The sequence below is a fragment of the Moschus berezovskii genome, chromosome 20 (genome assembly GCF_049115385.1).
Source record: "Moschus berezovskii isolate FMDL1 chromosome 20, NW_MosBer_1.0, whole genome shotgun sequence".
Taxonomy (NCBI): Eukaryota; Metazoa; Chordata; class Mammalia; order Artiodactyla; family Moschidae; genus Moschus; species Moschus berezovskii.
In genome coordinates, this window is record NC_142479.1 from 29,973,757 (window position 1) to 29,994,898 (window position 21,142).

The window sequence follows — 21,142 nt, forward strand, 5'->3', positions numbered from 1 at the left end:
TTATTCTATGGGTTATAATCCATTACAGTCATTATCTGGAGGCTCAAATTGTTTCATTTTAAAACATGGCAGTTAGGCCAGTATATATCACCATGAACAGTATTATTTTTTCTTTCCTTTTTTTATTATTAAAAAATGGAAACATTTCAGAATTAGTGACAACAGTGTAATCGGGTGTATGAACCCATCACCCAACCTCATCTCCTTTCCATACTGTCTTGTCCTTTCCCATGAATTATTTTGAAGCAAGTCTCAAATACATATCATATTCACCATGTACAATATGATTTTATAAATATGTATAACTTGGGGTACTAGAAAAAGTCAACACTTTCAGGGAGATAATAATACCATCTCTTCAAGGTTCCAGTAAGAATTAAACAACATCATATATGTGAAAGTGCTTAGCAAAGCACCTGACCTATCACCGTCTCTCAATAAATAAAGGTTTTAACTTTCCTTCTTAAAAAACAAAAGTCACTTTGGCGCTAAAAACTGTCACATTCTAAATTTACAGATGGCAACTGAAATTAACTTTGACATGTTAAATGCATTCCTGCATCCCTTCTATGCATTTCTTGAGCACTTCTACACTCGAGGCACTATTCCAAGTCAGGGGGATACTACTGATCAAGGCATTACATTTTCCCTACCTTCATATTCTTGGAGATTATATTCCAATGGATTTATGAGATTTTTTCACCAACAAGGAAGACTCTTTCTACACATCAGGATAAAAAGCTAAAAGAAAAAAAAAGCGTAACCATCTTTGCCTAACCCTTTCTCTGTACTGATCATTCAAGTTCTGTCAAACTTCCTCTGACATTTTTAATATTCATTCCTTCCTCTCTGTTCCCAGTTTCCCCTAAATATAGCACTTTTACCAAAACACTTCCTAGTTCACAACTTTCTACCCCCTTCTCCAGTCCTCTCATTAATATATCAGTAATGCAAATAAGTCCATCCTTTTTGCATATTCTTTACATCTCCTAACTCACCTGATCAAAAGCCATTCCTGACTCTCAATTACCTACCTCATCAAAGTGTTGCTATTCTACTGGCCTTTGAAAATCATACATAATTTAACCCCAGATCATCTATCTGTCTTTCCTGCTAGTGCTCATACATGATTTACTCAAATAAGGCCATTCTGTTCTGTGTAAGCACAAACAAGCCATGATAAATCCTGGCCCCCCTCACATGGTTTTCATCTAAAAATACCAACAACAGTTAGAACTGGACATGGAACAACAGACTGGTTCCAAATAGGAAAAGAAGTACGTCAAGGCTGTATACTGTCACCCTGCTTACTTAATGTATATGCAGAGTACATCATGAGGAACACTGGGCTGGAAGAAGCACAAGCTGGAATCAAGACTGCCGGGAGAAATATCAATAACCTCAGATATGCAGATGACACCACCCTTATGGCAGAAAGCGAAGAACTAAAGAGCCTCTTGATGAAAGTGAAAGAGGAGAGTGAAAAAGTTGGCTTAAAGCTCAACATTCAGAAAACTAAGATCATGGCATCCGGTCCCATCACTTCATGGCAAATAGATGGGGAAACAATGGAAACAGTGGCAGACTTTATTTTGGGGGGCTCCAAAATCCTGCAGATAGTGACTGCGGCCATGAAATTAAAAGACACTTACTCCTTGGAAGGAAAGTTATGACCAACCCAGACAGCATATTAAAAAGCAGAGACATTACTTTGCCAACAAAGGTCTGTCTAGTCAAGGCTATGGTTTTTCCAGTGGTCACGTATGGAGTTGGACTATAAGGAAAGCTGAGCACCGAAGAATTGATGCTTTTGAACTATGGTGTTAGAGAAGACTCTTGAGAGTCCCTTGGACTGCAAGGAGATCAAACCAGTCCATCCTAAAGGAGATCAGTCCTGGATGTTCATGGGAAGGACTGATGCTGAAGCTGAAACTCTAATACTTTGGCCATCTGAGTGAAGAACTGACTCATTTGAAAAGACCCTAATGCTGGGAAAGATTGAAGGCAGGAGAAGGGGACGACAGAGGATGAGATGGTTGGATGGCATCACCAACTCAATGGACATGGGTTTGGGCAAACTGGGAGTTGGTGATGGACAGGGAGGCCTGGCATACTGCAGTCCAAGGGGTCGCAGAGTCGGGCACAACTGAGCAACTAAACTGAACTGAAAGACACCTCAAATTCTACCTCACAATTTGTGGGATCTGACATCCCGGTGCTAGTGAAGCATTCCCCCTCCTCCTCTGAACTACTCCTAACCCAATTCACAGACTGTTATGAATAGAAAGTATTAATACACACTTAACATCTATGAGCCTGCATTAACACAGTAACCAGATATTTGAAAACAATGAATGGAATTTTCTAATTTTATACTGAAAAGGAGAGAAGAACCTGTAGCACATCAACCAGACTGAGGTACATAACTTGATTTCACCTTGCCCCAAACACAATGGTATTGCTGTAGCTTCAGCATTGCTATACGGGAAATCAGGCCTACCCTTGGGAGCTCTTGGAACTCTCCCATTCAAAGCTTTTCTTAAGAGTAACTGAAGAGTTGTGAATAGGAAACTGCTGAGGCAATAAGAAAATAATTCTAAAGTTACTTTGCTCAACTTGTTTTTAGTAAAAAAAAATAATGTTGAAATTATAACTATTTTTCATCCATTTATTTTTGGCTGCATTGGGTCTTCACTGCGGCACATGGGCTTTCTCTAGTTGCATTGTGTGGACTTCTCTGCAGTGGTTTCTCGTGTTGCGAAGCACAGGCTCTAGGGCTTCAGCAGTTGTGGCTCCCAGGTTCCAGAGCACAGGCTCAGCAATTGTGGTGCACGGGCTTAGCTGCCCCACAACGTATGGAATCTTCCCAGACCAGGGATCGAACCCATGTCTCCTGCATTGGCAGGTGGTTCTTAACCATTGGCCCACCAGCAAAATTCCAAAATCACAACTAGCAAAGGAGGATGTGATACAATAAAGAATACATCTGCTCTTTATGCCTAGTTCCTGGCACAGCTTCAAAATCCCTTGGAATTTCCTGAGTGAAAGGAGTGTCCTTTGTTATAGTCTCTTTCAACCATGCTTCAATTTATCTTAATGAGGTGACTTATTAAAAGGGGAAGGGAGGGCCTAGACAGCTTTCAGCATAGGGGTCAGCTGCCAGAAAAAACCACCATGTGATGTGTGATGAGGGGGCTGGAACTTTCAGCCCCACCCCAGAACCTCTGGGGAAGTGGGGGTGGGGTGCTGGAGACTGAGTTCAATGAAGGGGCTTCCTAATGAAGCCCTATATGAAAACTCTGGACATATCAAAGCTCTGAGGATCTTCCTGGCTGGCGAACACACTGATGGACCATGAAGGTGGCACACCCTGACTCCATAGCAACAGAAGTTCCTGAGCTTAGGACCCTTCCAGACCTTCCCCCAGGGACCTCTTCATCTGGCTGTTCATCTGTGTAATCTTAAGCACTGCACTCTCCTGAGTTCTGTGAGTCATTCTAGTGAATTACTGAACCCAAGGGGTTGTGGGAAGCCCCTAATTGTAGTCAGCCAGAAAGAAGTGTGGATAGTCTGGGACCCCACTGGCAGATAGAAACTAAAAAGTACAGGATCTTGTTGGGATCTTGCCCCTTAATTTGTAGGATCTGACGCTAATCCAGGGTAGTTAGTGTCAAAATTGAATTCAACTGTAGGACACCCAGGTAGTTTCAGAAAATTGTCAGAATGTCAACAGCATGATGGTTTTGTATTTCTAAAAAAAAGGATGGCTCAAAAAACTGAGAAACACTGTTAACAGAATTTCTATCCAAGAGGACAAGTTCCACTCAGATTTAGCTGTGCCCTGCCTGAACCAAAATAGGAAAAACACTAGAAGAACACAGAGTATTATGCTTCTAATGACCCATCTTTCTTCTGCAGACTCCTAACCAGTTTATTTGATAAGTATTTACCTAGTTGTCTTCTAAGAAGGTTTAGTCTTAGATACTGTGGGGGATAATATGGAAAATGTATGAAACAACAGATAAAACTGCCATAAAATAAGTATGGATCGAGTGCTATGTTCAATCATTCTGTTTTAAAAAGGGAAGGGGAGATAAGGAAGAGCAGGAAGAAAAGTGAGTATTTTCTCCTCCCAGAAGTCTCTCTAAATGTAGCAGGAAATCAAAAAGCTCATAAAAGAAGCTCCCTAGAAGGGAAAAAAAAAAAAAAGAATCAGTAAAGACATCTAAGCAACCTTCCAGCACATCACCTGTGGTCTCCGGAAGGATCTCCTAGACCTCCTTGGCAAAAACCTGACGTGTCCTACCAGCTAATGAGTACCTCCAGAAAGACTAAGAAACAAGTGTTGCACTATCACCCACAGGAAACTCCACAAGGGCAGGGAACATGTTTTCTTTGCTCACTGGTGAATCTGTAGCTCCTAGCAAACGCACTTAGTAAAATGGAGCATAGTGGCTAAGAGCACATATTTGAATTTCAAGAAAGTGGTTGGTTACCTTTGAGGGAAAGGGAGGGAAACACAACGAGGAGGGGGCTTCAACTGATCGGTAATGTTTTATTTATTAAGCCAGGTGATGGGTATTTGTTATATGAATCTTTTTACATTTTATACAAACATTTCACCAAAAAAAGAAAAAAAGAATATAGGCTTTGGAATGAGATAGAATTGGACTGCAATCTCGGTGTCAGCGCTTATAAGCTGTGTTTCCTCAGGCGAGCCACGAAGCCTCACTTTGTTCGTCTATACTGAACAGCTTTACAGAAGTAGTTAATTAAGATGACAGATGCACAATGCTTGGAACAATACCTGCACACATTAAATACGCAAAACGGTAGTAGTTGTGTTGAGGAGGAGTTTGAATTAAAGGAGTTAAGCAAGCACTGGAGCAGGATTTTGGAACCGTTTTGCCATTAACAGCATGACCCTGAGTTGTCACTGACTCTCTCTGGGCCTCCATTTTCCCATCAGTTAAAAAAAAAATGGATTAGAGGCTATTAATGTTGTAGCACAGCCAGAAAACAGGCCTATAACATACAAAAGTGCACATTACATTAATGGTAACTTATCGTGCAGTATCCTCAAAATGGCAGGCAGATCCCCAAACTGCATCTGTTACCTGTTTTAACTGTGTATGGGACAGTGATCTGACAAAAACATTCATCTATCTGTAAGAACACAGAGGGACGCATGAAGCCAATATGCGGTCCAAGAATTTCTAGTACTTGATGACTTACATTCAGCATCTCATAACTTAAATGACTCCTTTCATCACGACCTTGTTTAGGTTCCAGCAACTCCAAACCTTCAGCCAGCTCAAGTTAGTACTCATCTCCACATTTACAGTATCCAACCTAATTCCACATGATTATTCACAATGGAGGTAAAATCGAGCTGACCCTTGAACAACACAGGTATGAACTGTGCGGATCCACCTTGATAGACTTTTCAATAGCAAATACCACAGTATTATACAATCTGCAGATTTGCGATCTGGAATCACAGACTCAGAGGAACACAGTAAACAGAGGGCTGGTTACATGCAGATTTTCAACTGCACAGAGGGTCGGTGCCCCTAACCCCTGTATTGTTCAAAGGTCAACTGGATACCACTTAGCGACTAAACAACAACAAAAGGTTATCTTAAAATGAGCCAAGCCACCCTCTTCTTACTCCAGATATTTACAATACCTGTGACCTTTGAACTTCGGGCCCTCTCTGGCCCCAAGAGAGATGCCTGCTTTTTCCCTGGTTTCCTAAACCCCACAACTACTGCCAGCACAGAGGTCCCCAGAAACTCTTCCATTCTGAAGAACTCTCCTGGGTATCGTAGACAGATGACGCTTGAACAACTGGGGTTAAGAGATGCTGACACATGCACAGCTGAAAATCCTAGTATAACTTAGAGTCGACCTTCTGCATCAGCAATTCTTCTGTATCCTCATCCCTGGATTCAACCAGCTATGGACTGTGGAGTACTGTAGCCTCTACTATTGAAAAAGATCCTCAGATAAGTGCATCTGTGCAGTTCCAACCTGCGCTGTTCAAAGGTCAGCTGTACAGGTCTATAATGTTATCCTTGATCTACTATGTTAGGAATGGGAAAAAAATGAATCAGATCCTCAATAACTCAGATACTCCTTGGTCACGAAAACAAGTGCCACTCTTGGGTCTTCAGAAGTCTGCCTACGTCCTGATTCTTTTCATAATCCCCTTTTTAGAATTATTGGGTTGGCCAAAAAGTTGGTTTGGATTTTCCCATAAGGTTGTACAGAAAAACCCAAATGAACTTTTTTGGCCAACTCATTATCTTTAAAAAATTTTATTTGTATCCTACCATTCTAAGGCCCTCACCAGTTTCAGAAGAAACCTACCCTTGAATCCTCAACTCAAAATGTTAAACAAAATGTTCAAAATTATGTCGATTAACAATATCAAAATGCCTAGTAGTTTATAAAACAGCTAAGGGCTCATTTCTCCTTAATCACCATCACTCAGGTTCCCTAAGCAAAATGCAGGTCTTCACAGGTGTTCCGTGTTACCTTTAAAGTTCCCCTCAATCATAACCTTTAAAGTGCATCCATTCTTGTCATTCTTCTTAGAACAACCCTTTAGTCATAGTCCCTTTCTGCTTTCCCCAAGGACCCTTTGTATCTCCAGTGATATTTTCAGAAGAGAAAGATCACTATTTTGAAGAAAATCAGAATTTTTCACAGCTCAGCTCTTCAGGGCAGTTCTGGCTCTCTGCTGCGACTCCTGTCAAAGCACAGACCTGCCACCATGTCTGTTCCAACAGGGCAGGCCTCAGAGGCAGGAAAGGAAACAGCTTGAGGGAGAGGAGGCCTTGGAAAGACAGCAACAATTTAAAAACTTTACTTATGCTTGATCATACAGACTTAGGAGAGCAGTACCAGAGAGTAGGAATAAATTTCCGATACCAAAGCAGGAATAAATTTGTATCGATACTATCTTTCAGACTGTGATATTCTGTTTACTCATTCATATTCTGCCTCATCTGTTGAGGAATCCGAGGCACTATAGCACTCACTACAGTAAAACAATCCTATCTAGTTCCTGAAGTAATTGTCTAATAAAAGATCTTTACAAAAAAAAATCAAAGAACATGAATCTCTTCCACATAAAAATCCAAGGGTGAGTTCCTTTTTTAAAACAAGTTCAAAATAACAGCGAGAGAGAGAGTACACTGAATTGGGAAGACAATAAGCAGGCATGTTTTCACTAGTGTCATTTTGGGTTTCCATTTGGAGGAGCAGTGAGATGATAGCTGCTTTAACTAATGAAGGGTTACACAGATATGATTTAGTTTCAGAATGCTTTGGAGAATCTAAACTAGGGCTGTTTTGGTTCTCTTAAGGTCTTCCCACCTAACCTTGAGTGAAACTATCAAAGAAATAATAAAGCAGCAGGTTTAAAGTTAAAACAGGCCACTTTCAAGCTAATTTTAATTGAGAAATAAATGAATGCCTTGAAGAGAAGGGAAAATATTTTAGATTATTAGAAATTTAAAGCTATTTAAACAAGCCTATGATCAAAAAAGTCCCTTATGGGAATTCCCTGGGGGGTCCAGTGGTTAGGACTCCATGCTTTCACTGCTAAGGGTGCCGGTTCAATCCCTGGTCAAGGCCAAAAAAACACAAAGTCCCTATGACAATGTCAGATGAGTATAAGCACTATGTAGTTTTAACTACTCCGAAAAATAAAAATTATTTCCATAAAGGAACAATATCCCAAGCTCTTCTCTGTTACTGTATCAATTAAAATTTATATTTACTATAAATACAATATATAATAAATATTTTATATAGTACAATTTTATAACAATAACTATAATTAAATTTAATAATTATATACAATATAAGTATTGATATGGAGGACAAAAAATTATCCTTTGTTAGCCAGACATCTGACGGTCTCTACTTCCTCTATTTTGCCTGACAAATATTAAAGTGATCTACGAAAATTACAAGCATGGCCACAATTATTCCCAAGGACAGAAGGCCTTCTGATTCAGTTCAACACAACATGCTACAGTTCAGCCTGAAACTCCATGCTTCTAAGTAGGTCATCCATGGGAAGCATAATTCATCACTACAGAGTAAATTATCTAGATTTATCCAGGCTAAAAATTTCTTTGTCTTTTCATCAAAGCTTTTGAACATCCAGTTCTAAATGACAGCAAATTCTTAATATTCATGAAGCGGAAATAACATTCTCTGGTTCCAATTATCATCCTATCAGCCATTTTGGGAAATTTTTCTTGATAACAAACACCCCATGCTTCAAGTACCAAAGGGATCTACTCATTTTTATCTGCTTCTTTATTAAGAAGCCTTGTTGGCTCTTCCTAAGTTATTGTAATAGAATACAAAGGGAGGAGAGTGACGATGAAGTTGTATTTTAAACTGCAAAATGTTAGCATTTGGGGAAATAGCTGAGCACTGTTCCAAAAGAAAATTTCATCGACCATATGCAGACAATGTCAGCTGCAGAAGGACAAATGCTGTGGTCTATCCCTCTCTTTCAAACTCCACCAACACTAGTGCCCAACTGGCACCAGGAGAGCAGAAAAGACAGCAGAAAACAAGTCTCAGTACACGAATAAGAAGGATATAGAAGAGACTCTATATATAAACAAAACAGATGATGTATTCGGTTGGTGCAAAAGTAATTGCGGTTTTGCACTGTAGAATTCTGCCATTTGATACTGGAATATATTCTTAAATGTGGTTATGTTATACACCATTTTAATGCACATTTCTCGCTTTATGAGTTCCTGCTAATGACTAATTACTTGCTGTTTATTTTATATTTATTTTAGACTAGGGAAATAATGTTAGACAAAAAGCGATTTCCTTATTCAAGTTCAAAATGGGTCGTAAAACAGTGGAGACAACTCACAACATCAACACATTTGGCCCAGAAGCTGATAACGAACATACAGCGCAGTGGTGGTTCAAGAAGATTTGCAAAAGAAATGAGAGCCTTGAAGATGAGAGCAGTGGCCAGCCATCAAAAGTTGACAACAACCAACTGAGAACACCATCAAAGCAGATCCTTTTACGACTACATGAGAAGCTGCTGAAGAACTCAACATGGACCAATCTATGGTCATTCTGCATTTGAAGCAAATTGGAAAGGCGAAAAAACTCAGTAAGTGGGTACCCCATGAGCTGACCACAAATCAAAAAAATTGTCATTTTGAAGTGTTATCTTCTCTTATTCTACACAACAAACCATTTCTTAATCAGATTGTGACATGCAACAAAAAGTGGATTGTATATAACAACCTGCGATGACCAGCTCAGTGGCTGGACCAAGCAGCAGCTCCAAAGCATTCCACAAAGCCAAAGTTGCACCAAGAAAAGGTCACAGTCACTGTTTGGTGGTCAGCTGCCCATCTGATCCACTATAGCTTTCTGGATCCCTGCAAAACCATTACAATGGAGAAGTATGCTCAGCAAACCAATGAGATGCACCGAAAACTGCAACACCTGCAACCAGCACTGGTCAACTGAAAGGGTCCAATTCTTCATGACAACACCTGACTGCATGTCGCACAACCAATGCTTTAAAAGTTGAACGAACTGGGCTATGAAGTTTTGCCTTCTCTACTATATTCACCTGACCTCTCGCCAATCTACTACCTCTTTTTCAAGGACAACTTTTTGCAGGGAAAACACTTTCACAACCAGCAGGAGGCAGAAAATGCTTTCCAAGAGTTTGTTGAATCCCGAATCATGGATTTTTATGCTTCAGGAATAAATCAACTTATTTCTCATTGGCAAAAATGTGTTGATTGTAATGGTTCCTATTTTGATTAATAAAGATGTGGTTGAGCCTAGCTATAATGATTTAAAATTCACTGTCTGAAACCCCAATTACATTTGCACCAACCTAGTAGACTGGACTTTCTGTGACCAATCACCCAAATGAAAGTAGGTACCATACTGCGTTGAGTATCTATCACCCAGACACAGTATAATTAAAACTGGAGCAGTTTAATCTTTAAATGTCATTCTAACAATGAACAGAATGAAGAGCAATGTGGTTTTAAAAAGGATCACTGAAAGTCTTTCTCTAAAATAAATACTAGCTTATTCCTGAAGTATCTTTGACTCTTAAATCTAAAGAATCTTTCTCTAACTCCTTCAAACCTCTAAATGGCCTCTGCTGGCTCAAGGAGAAGCTGACCTCTTTTGGCAAGAACTACAATTCCTGGCAGCCAAGACATGAACTAGACATGGCATTGCCAGAACACAGGAATCTCTCCCAATAAAATAAAGCTAAGAACATGGAACAAGAGACTGGATGAATGCTGCCCATTCAAATGCTAACAATAACCACAGCAGATATGATTTTAAGAAAGGAGAATGATCACATTTTTGTGACTAAAAGGAGTGGTTTAGGAAACAAAGTCTAAATAAACTAGCTTGAACTCTTTCATTCTTTCAACAACTGAGTGCTACTTTTTGCCAGGCCTATTCTAGACCCCAGGGAAATGGCAATAAACAAGACAAATCCATGGTCTTTATGAAGCTTACCTTCCAGCCCAAGCAACAACAGCAACAACAAAAAGTGAACACTTATGCAAGGGAAAAGGGTTAACGCCTGGGTCAGAGCCTTCCTGTAGAGAAAGCAAACTGAAGGAGAGAGTGGTACAAGAGCAAAGCAAGGGCCAGATTGTGAAAGACTCCGTTAGGCCTGCTTTAAAAAGTTTAATGGCCTTCACTCTAAGTAGAAATCATCAGAGAATTTTTAACCTGGGTAACAGGATCTGAGATATTTTTTAAAGATGACTCTTGTCTGCTACACGAAGAATGGACGAAATTAGAAGCAGGGACACCAGTTAAGGAGATGTTACAAAAGCCTAGACCAGAGCCAACCAAAGTGTGAGCTAGTCTGGCAGAGGTTTTGATGATAAACTAAGCAGTTAGACAAGAAAGAGCTACCAGATATATTTAAAAAGAGGACAACAGTTCCACTTTCTTAATTAATTTGACCAGAAGACCAATATATCTCAGTTTAATTTAAAACAAGGCCACTAAAACTAAGACTATCCTGTGTACTTTTAATGAAGATACATGATTTGGATAAAAGGTTAATAAGGCTCATTCCTCATACTATAACAAGGACATTTGTTAAGCATACTAATGCAAATCTACCTAAATGCAAATTCTGGCCAATGAAATTGATTATGAAAAGTTAGAACATGAAAAACTAAGCTTTGTGTGGTTGCATTTTTAAAGGCTGTTTAAAGAATGGTATTTGACTTTTAATTTGGCCTGAACAGTATTCAATATGCTCAATAATTAAGGTAAACAAGATACTTAAAAATATTTTGGCTTTCTTTGCAAATGAACACTTTAATATTTATAGACAGACTAGCTTTTCTGATCTAAGCAGTCAATAGGCATTAAGCAACTAGTTAGTGTTAAAACCTTGTTGGCTCAGAGTCCAAATTCTGGATGAGCCAAGAAAAGATCCATTTCACCTCCAGAGTACAGTACAGGTTAAGCCAACTGACTGCTGAAACCACTCACAAGTATTTAGGAGCCTCAGTGAATGACACTGCTGTGTGGTGCAGGGACTGACACTAACAGCAATAAAATGTACTCAAGTGATAGAGAAACAATAACCAGAGAGACAATGTTCCTTTTTCTTATCCTAGTTCCCTTAGTTAACCATCTTAAATACAATACTTTGGCCACCTGATGCGAAGAAATGACTCATTGGAAAAGACCCTGATGCTGGGAAAGACTGAAGGCAGGAGGAGAAGGGGACAACAGAGGATGAGATGGCTGGACGGAATCTCTGATTCAATGGGCATGAGTTTGAGCAAGCTCCGGGAGTTGGTGATGGACAGGGAAGCCTGGCATGCTGCAGTCCATGGGGTCGCAAAGAGTAGAACACAACTGAGTGACTGAACTGAACCATCTTAAAAATACAACAGAATTATTATTTCTGATAAATCTGTGTATCGAACCAGTGTTAAAACAGTCCTGGGACTTCCCTCGTGGTCCAGTGGCTAAGACACCATACTTCCAATGCAGGGGGCATGGGCTTGATCCCTGATCAGGGAACTAAGATCCCACATGCTGCACAGTGGGGCCAAAAAATAAAATAGACTTGGTCACACTGTTTATCTAACATTTACAGCTAGGCTAAGCAGTTGTCAAGTTACATTAAATCTCAAAAAGCAATGTTTCAATCATTTCCCCCCAGGATACAAGCCTTTAATGTAACTAACTGAAATTACATATTTCAAATAAGCATAACTCTTTCTAGTATTCTTAAATGTGGGGGAAAATCATGTATATATGATATCTGGTCTAAAGCTTTTGGTACTATTCTCTTTAAGAAAAATATCTTCCTCAGAAATGAAGGCTTTATTCTTGCCTGGTAAATCCCATGGATAGAGGAGCCTGGCGGGCTACAGTCGGGTTGCAAAAGTCGGACACAATTTAGTAACTAAATCACTGCCATAACATAACACTGTTAACATCTTAACTTAAATGTCCTAAGGCTGACCATGTATCTTACATAGCATTTCCATTTAGATACTTTACAGACTAAGAATTACATGTAATTGCTAAATTCAATACTAAAACCAAAAGAGAAATTTCTGCTTTAAAAAAAAAAAAATTCTTTCAAGCAGCAGTTTTTTTCAGCCCATCATCTACTCACTCCTTTCCCTATCTTGCTCCAAATGCATCAGCATGAATCATCCTCCTGAACTTTGTCAAGGAAGTCCATGCAAAACACAGACTGAGATACATATGTGGTTTAAATTAAAACTAAAATTCACAGCTGCAAACCAAAAAGTAAACTGTGTCTGGCTAAGCTTACTTCTAAATTTTGATTCTAAAGGAAAATTTCTATTGATTCAATAGCAAGTGAACAAGGATTTTAATGAACAGCAAAGAACACTGCAGAAGAGAGTAAAAGTATGTTAGTTTTCTTCCTTAGAGAGCATCACAGTGACCTGGAGGAGCTACTCTAGAATGGAACAGGAGTTTAGAAAAGAAAGTTTCAAAGCAAGCAATGGTAGAGCCTTAACTGGTTTTTTCACTGTTGTGTGTGACTCTTTGTGACCCCATGGACTATAGCCTGCTAGGCTCCTCTGTCCATGGGATTTCCCAGGCAAGAATACTGGAGTGGGTTGCCATTTCCTAGGGATTGAACCCGTGTCTCCTGCTTGGCAGGTGTATTCTTTACCACTGAGACACCTGGGAAAACCAAAGCATTACCAAATGTACTTCAAAACAAACAATTCAATCCTCCCCAGCCCGCTTTTTTATTTTAGTCCTACCAATTGAGTCAAGTACCTTGCACAACAGATATCAAGCAGCCCCTGCTGTTCTATCCCCAAGTCAGTGAACAGACATGCTTCCTTTACTACATCTTCAAAAGTGAAATCTATGAATCTCAGGGTTGGGGGGGGTGTCACGTATGTTGGTCTATTTGGGTCTCATGTGTGCCCGTCATTTTAAAATTAACTACCAAGTTTGATTCTATTGTATTCTATTACAATAATGTTTTAAAAGATGAGGGCAACTAGACTTCAGGGTTACAATAATTCTCTCCACAGATGGACCCTCCTCAGATAAGCATGCCTTGAACACTTGCATAACTTGAACCTGAGAGTACGTTTTTGAGGAAAATAAACGGTGATTCCAATGCAAAGAGCAAAGATCGTTTTAAAAAATGCTCCGCGTCTTACAATGTCTAGAGGGAGGGAGACCGCGAGCGCAAAAGCAGGCAGAGACACCTGACCTTGCCCACAAGTCGCCCAGTCCTGCAGCCCTCCCCTGGCTTCCCCGGGAGAGCCGGTTCATGCCTTTCCAACTGGCCGCCGGTCTGCCTGCCTGTCCAGCACCTGCCTGGCGGGGACAGAGGAATCTCCGCGGACGACGAGAGGGCTTGAGAGGAGGCGGCCTCGGAAACGGGGAGGCCCGGGAGGAAAGGATTCCAAGTGGGAAAGGAGGCGAGGACCTTCGGACGAATGAGGCCGGGTGGTCAGGGCTAAGGGAGACGCGGCTGGGGGGTGGAACACGACGGTGGGACCGGGGAGGGAGGTCTCAGGAGGGCCCGGGGGAGGCGAGAGGTCGAGGGCCGCAGCCCAAAGAGAAGAGCCGAGGAGCTGCGAGGCACAGGGCGCGGAGGGGAGGGCAGCGGGGCGGCAGGGGCCGCGGCCAGCCCCCCGGCGCGCGCGGACTCACGTTCTCCCACCAGCAGGATCCGCACGTCTTTCTTCATGTCGGCGGCTCGCAGGGGCCGGCCTCGGCCCGCAGGCATGGAGCGGACTCCTCTCGCCGGGAGCGCCCAGCCCGCCGCGCCGCTCTCCCCGCCCCGCCGGCGCCGCCTGCCAGCCTCCCCCCGCAGCCCCTCCCGAGCCTCGGCTGCCCGGGCCGGCCGCGCCGCCTCCTCAGCAGCCTCCCCGCTCGAGAGCCGGGCAGGCGCCGGCTCCGCCTCCTCCGGCTCCGCCGCGGCGGCGGGGAGGACGGGGCGCCGCGAGGGACAAGCGGTTTCGGAACGCGAACGCTCTCCGTCCCGCAGCGGCACCCGAGCTGTGCCGTGCGCCGCAGCGCATCGCCCGGGAGTCTCACCCACCCTCATCGGGGAACACCGGTCGGGATAAGCTTTGGACCCGGAATCTGAGTGTCAGAGTCGCTAGTCTTGACCCCATTTCTTTTGCCGAACAGGGGCAGAATTCCTCGCTCAAGGTCAGATAGCTAGAACTTGGCAGTGTGACTCGGGGCGGGAATATTCTCACCAGAATAACTATAAGCTCCAGGTGAGCAGCGACCTGTCTACCTGGTTTTCAGCAGTATTCCCCCACCTTACTGGCCAAAGCCCTCAGAAAGTGCTTGATTGACTCCCAGGATCGAGCCCTTTCCATTACCCAAAGTCCACCATCCTAGCTGCTTTTTACCTGTGATGTTTATAAAATATGATTCTAAATAATGAGGTTAGTTTCTACGCTTTCAGTGTAAACAGCTTCATTTCTTTGTAACCAAACTAAATGTTTTTCCTCTCTGTGTATGGTTTACTTTCGGCAGGGTCTTCTGATACTTCTCTTTACATAGGTTTGCCCAGCACCGTACTGGGCATATAGGTGGCACTGAATAATAAACTCTTACTGATTTGTCTAACATTGCCTTAATTTCTTCTGACTTTCTCCATCCGGAGGAATTTGTTGCCATATGTCTAATCCTTAAACAAAGCTTGGAATACAATGGGAGATGAGCTAGAGAGGTGTCTAGAATAAATGAAGAAACACTAAGGCATGATATTCCTTTTTTTCCTATGGTAAATATTACAAAATGATTTTTTGTTTTTTTTGGCCATGGTATGCTGGCATGCAGGATTGTAATTCCCGGATCAGTGATCAAACCCATGCCCCCTACAGTGGAAGAGTGGAATCTTAACCATTGGACGGCCAGGGAAGTCCCTGAAAATGAATTTTTTAAAGGAAATGACGTGTACATTATACCAACCCTCTTTTCTCCTGAGAGAAGCCTTGTGGTCTGGTGCAGCAGTTAAGACCATGCTGGCAAACTGCATGGGTTTGTACCCAGAGCCCATCACCTGATAGTTATGTGATCTTGAGTAAGTTCTTTTACTTCTCCAAGACTGCCCCTTCTTCTATAACATGTCAATAATGATAATAGTACCTACTTCCTTGGGTGGTTGTGAAGAATAAAGATAATACATGTCAAGTGTTTACCAGACTCACAGTACTTGCTCTGTAATCTCGAGATCATTACTGTCATAAAGCTCACTGAAAAGTTGAAATCCGTAGGTTTTGAGGCAAATTCATTGTTATGTTTACAACAATATTTCACTGTCTTATTTATATGATATCCCTAAGGAGCATAGGGGTGGGAGCCCTTCCAAAAATCACTCTGTGATTTAAGGAGGAAGACAGGAAAGACACAATCTCTGCTCACTGGGAGGTAATAAGTCATATTCCAGGATGGAGGCAAATAAGATGAACTTCACAAGGCCTGATGGCCTGCTGTTTCAGAGGAAAGTATTCCTCAGAATTTTTAGTACAGTAAGTCCTCTACATGTGAACCTTCAAGTTGAGAACTTTCAAAGATGGGAACAAGTGTTCACACTGAATAGAGTCCCAACGCAGTAAATGACAGGGGGACTTTTCTTTATTTAAGTAGGCACTGTTAGTTTCTGAGTCACTGGACCCAAAAGTAGAACAGTACACAAATGTTACAACATCCATTCAGAATGCAATCCAGTGCTACCGTGTCATCTAAGATGAAAAATAAAAGACCTACTACCCAGATGTCACTGGATCGTATTTTTCAAGAGGGTACATGCAATTGCATCCAGCAAAGAACCAGAACCTGTGCCATCAAGGTCAGGCGTGAGTGAAATTGCAGCTTGCCCTCCATCTCCTATTGCTGATGGTCCTTCAGCTCTACCATCTCCCATCTCCTCTCTGTCCTCCAGTCCTTAACTCATCTTGCCTATTCACTGGCAAGGACTAATGGTTTGGTATAAAAGAATAACAACAGTCCCTAATTAGTGGGAGTGGGGAGTCTGACAAGCCAGAGTGTACCTCTCAAGCAATGTAAGTTTCCTTTTTACCATCCCTTCCCATCTCCCAATCAGCTATACTTCTGAAGCTTTGGCCTCCTGCCTTGCCTTGAACTTTATGCCCTTCTCCTATGTTAACAGACATTCATCAGGGGCCACTCAGAAGTTCTCTTGCAAACAGCATAGCTCAGTGATTAAAATCAGGGACTCTGGAATCTGCCTGCCTAAGTCTGAACCTCAGCTTTACCAATTCCTAGCTGTGCATTGTCAGGCAAATTGCTTAAGCTCCTCTAAGCCTCATCTGCCAGATGGAAATAACACTTCATGAGATTGTTACAAAGATTAAATGAGTGAATATAATAGGAAAATGCTTCAAAGAATGTCTGGAACATGGTCTGTAATTTACACAAATGCTGAATAAATAAAATAACTCGTGAGAGAAATGACTTCTATAAAACTTTCTGAGCCTGAGGACTGAGCCACACCATGACACACACTGCAGCAAAATAGAAGTCAGAGAATGGAGTTGTTGGCAGTGGAATTTACAGCTGGGATATTATAGATTGATGACTGGATATTAAGCAGATTGGATAAAGCCAAGAGGACAGATTGGTATCTAGAAGGCACTGGTGGAATTTTCCTGTGGAATGCTGGGAAGCAGTTCTACCTTCACAAGACAAACTTCTTGGCTCCTCAACTGTGAAGGGGACACTGGAAAGTCTGAACAAAGTACTTACCCCAAGAGATAAGAGGCTCCATCTTTCATACCTATCAAAGAAGGAACTTGCAACATAGCCTTTCTCTGAGATTCAGGACAGTGGAACGCCCCAGGGCTACTGGGCAGGCCTGCTGGATAGAAGATAAAGTGTGTGTTAAATGACGGACACTGGGTGGAACAAGAGGCTGGTCTCTGATGGGTGAGTTAGACACAGTCCTGGGCAGGAAGCCAAATAAGGTGGGTTGGCATTGGTCCCACTCTTCAGATCCATCTATCTTTGGTCTCTCAAATTAAACCCAAAGTGGCATCCGTCTTCACTCTCGTCTCCTGTCTCTTCCAGGAAGACTTCCTCTTTTCCTGCCAAGTTGCTTTGGCAGAGCAGAAAACTCTAATGACTCGATAACAGAGTAAATTTTTTATCTTACCTTTGAATGCACTTGTTCTTGACTCACTGGTCAAACATCTATGTCCTCTGCATAGTCACATGGATTGGTCTCCAGAGGACGTGGATTCTATTTGTTTAATTTGGCCAAAAGAGACATCATTCAGCACCATTACTTTAAAAAGATATTTGATTATAATTAACCATACTAAGGGGACATTTTTCCAGACAAGAGCCTCATCTGGTAATGAGGCTGCATCCAGTTTTCTTTTGAATTTTCTCAAGCTTTCAGATAATATTGTAAAAACACTCTTGATTAAGAGATAATTGATATTGAGAAGACTCTCAGACCTTCTTGCCCCCAGGTGGCCTGACTTCCCTCATGTCAAGGTTAAGAGCATGAGCTCTGGAGTCTACATTTCATCTCCAGTACTTGGCTACCTGTGCAATATTAGACAAGCTACATAACCTCTCTGAAAAACCCCATCAGCAAAATTAGTTCATAGAGCTCTTTGAGAATTAAATAATGCAATAAAACATTTATCACATTACTTAATATATGGAACATGTTCATATATCATCCTTAACAACTGCATTTTTAAATATTTACTTATTTTTTTAGAGTACAGGGATTTTTAAAATAATTTTACATATGTGTTTATTTTTGGCTGTGCTGGGTGTGTGTTGCTGCTCGGGCTTTTCTCTAGTTGCAGTGAGCAGTGGCTACTCTTCATTGCATTGTGAAGGCTTCTTACTACAGTGGCTTTTCTTTTTGCAGAGCACGGGCTTGAGGGCATGCGAGTATGTGGGCTCAATGGTTAGGGTTCCTGGGCTCTAGAGCACAGGCCCAACAGTTATGGTGCTTGGGCTGAGTTGCTCTGCTGACTGTGGGATCTTCCCGGACCAGGGATTGAACCCATGTCTACTGCATTGGCAGGTGGATTCTTTACCACTAAGCTACCAAGGAAGCTCAGCAACTGCATTTTTAAATTTGGGATTCATTTGCTGATTTGCCTTATCTTTCCAAGGGCAAATTGATTAGCCTGACTGCCCAAATCGTAAACTCTGAATGACAAAAATGCACTTAATATAGTTTTTAATTACTGCAGAGACATTAAAGTTTGTGCTGACTTGTTATCTGTGCCAACCAGAGATTCTCAAAAAAAATTTAGGCCACAAGCCATTTCCACAAAACAAAAAATTCTGTACAATAGTAAAATTATAATTTGCTCATCTCTGCAAAGAAATTACCACAAGTAAATATGTTCCAAGCAAATAATCTAAAAGAAGAAATATATATCTACATATTATGCATGCACACTAAGTCACTTCAGTCATGTCCGACTCTTTGAGGTCCTCTGTCTGTGGGATTCTCCAGGCAAGAATATTGAACCGGGTTGCCATTTCCTCCTCTAGGTGATTTTTCCGATCCGGGGACTGAACCCCCATCTCTTGCGTCTCCTGCATTGGCAGGCAGATTCTTTACCACTGCGCCACCTGGGAAGTCATCGTTTGGTGTGTGTGTGGCTGTGTTAGTCGCTCAATCATGTCTGAGTCTTTGCGACCCCGTGGACTGTAGCCTCCGTCCATGGGATCCTCCAGTGGGTTGCCATGCCCTCCTCCAGGGCATCTTCCTGACTCAGGGATGGAAACCGCATCTCATATCTCCTGCATTGGCTGGTCGGTTCTTTACCACTAGCTCCACCTGGGAAGCCCATCTACACATACCTATTCTATTTATAGCATCATAACACAATAGTAGAAAGTGGAAAATATACAATTGTGAAGAATAGCTAAATTAAGTATGATATAAAATTACTAGGGCTTCCCTGGTGGCTCAGAGGTTAGAGCGTCTGCTTCTAATATGGGAGACCTGGGTTCAATCCCTGGGTTGGGAAGATCCCCTGGAGAAGGAAATGGTAACCCACTCCAGTATTCTTGCCTGGAGAATCCCATGGACGGAGAAGCCTGGTAGGCTACTGTCCACGGGGTTGCAAAGAGTCGGACACGACTGAGCGACTTTATAAAATTACTGGAAATTTTGCAGTCATTAAAACTAATAGCATCTTAATTCATCGACTTAAAAAATAATGGTAATATATAGTGGGACTATATGTAACTTTGCTCTATATTTTTCAAGTCTCCTGTAAATGTGTTATCATATTTTCATATTTAAGAAAAAATTTTTAATGGCAAAAAAGGAAAAACTAATGTCTATCAAAGACATGGAAAAGTATTCACAAAATAAGTTAAAAAATAGGAATACAAAACCGTTTATACAATTACAACTATTTAAAAACTAAGTATAACATGTATTTCTGTAACCTTTACCCTCCACACCTTCGAACTTTTGCAGGCATGCACAGGTATTATTGGGTAATTAAAAACTAATCGATGGAACTTCCCTGGTGGCACAGTAAATAAGAATCTGCCTGCCACTGCAGAGCACACGGGCTCATTCCATGTTCCGGGAAGACCCCACATGCTGTAGAGCAACTAGCCCAGTGCTTTTCTGAGCCTGCGCCCTATAGCCACAACTGCTGAGCCCGTGTGCCACAATTACTAAAGCCTGCATGCTCTGGACGGAGAAGGCAATGGCACCCTCCAGTCTTCTTGCCTGGAAAATCCCATGGACGGAGGAGCCTGGTAGGCTGCAGTCCATGGGGTCGCTAAGAGTCAGACATGATTGAGGGACTTCCCTTTCACATTTCACTTTCATGCATTGGAGAAGGAAATGGCAACCCACTCCAGTGTTCTTGCCTGGAGAATCCCAGGGACGGGGGAGCCTGTTGGCTGCCGTCTATGGGGTCGCACAGAGTCGGACACGACTGAAGCGACTTAGCAGCAGCAGCATGCTCTGGAGCCACACACTGAAACTACTGAGTGCCCGTGCTGCAGCTGCTGAAGCCAGGGCGCCTATAGCCCATGTTCCGCAGCAAGAGAAGCCACCGCAATGAGAAGCCCATGCACCACAACAAAGAACAGTCGCTGCTCACTGCAGCCAGAGAAAGTCCACGTACAGCAGTGAAGACCTAGTGCAACTACAAAAAAAAAAAAAAAAAATGATGTACACAAAAGATGAGAGTACAAAGGAAAGAGAAAACGTGCTAAAGATTAGGAATTCATTTTTAGTACAATCGTCTCTTGTAAAATGTCAACATTAATAACATCTTTTATATAAAAGTAATAGAAATATTTGGAAAAATAGCAGTGCTTTAAGGTGAAACATTATTGTAGGATATCAGGGCTTCCCAGGTGACGCTAGTGGTATAGACCCTGCTTGTCAATGCAGAAGACATTCTGTTCTGTTCTGTTCAGTCACTCAGTCGTGTCCGACTCTTTGCGACCCCATGGACTGTAGCCTACCAGGCTTCTCCGTCCATGGGATTCTCCAGGCAAGAATACTGGAGTGGGTTACCATTTCCTTCTCCAGGGGATCTTCCCGACCCAGGGATCGAACCCGGGT

General features: G+C 42.0%; 1 protein-coding gene across 15 annotated transcripts in view; it reads right to left on the reverse strand.

Annotated features, from left to right (window-relative positions):
- The window catches only part of RHOT1 (ras homolog family member T1), a 91,830-nt gene extending 77,387 nt beyond the window's left edge, over window positions 1–14,443 (reverse strand). For 4 of the 15 annotated variants that reach the window (XR_008682656.2, XM_055401284.2, XM_055401285.2 and 1 more), the window contains exon 1: window positions 14,239–14,442. Coding sequence is in view for 12 of the 15 variants with exons in the window: in XM_055401284.2 (XP_055257259.2) it covers window positions 14,239–14,314 (76 nt within the window). In the remaining 3 variants the exon portion in view is untranslated. Of the gene's footprint in view, window positions 1–14,238 lie in introns of all 15 variants that reach the window. The other 11 variants (XR_008682660.2, XM_055401329.2, XM_055401337.2 and 8 more) reach the window with 7 other exon arrangements.
- Window positions 14,444–21,142: the final 6,699 nt, after the last annotated feature.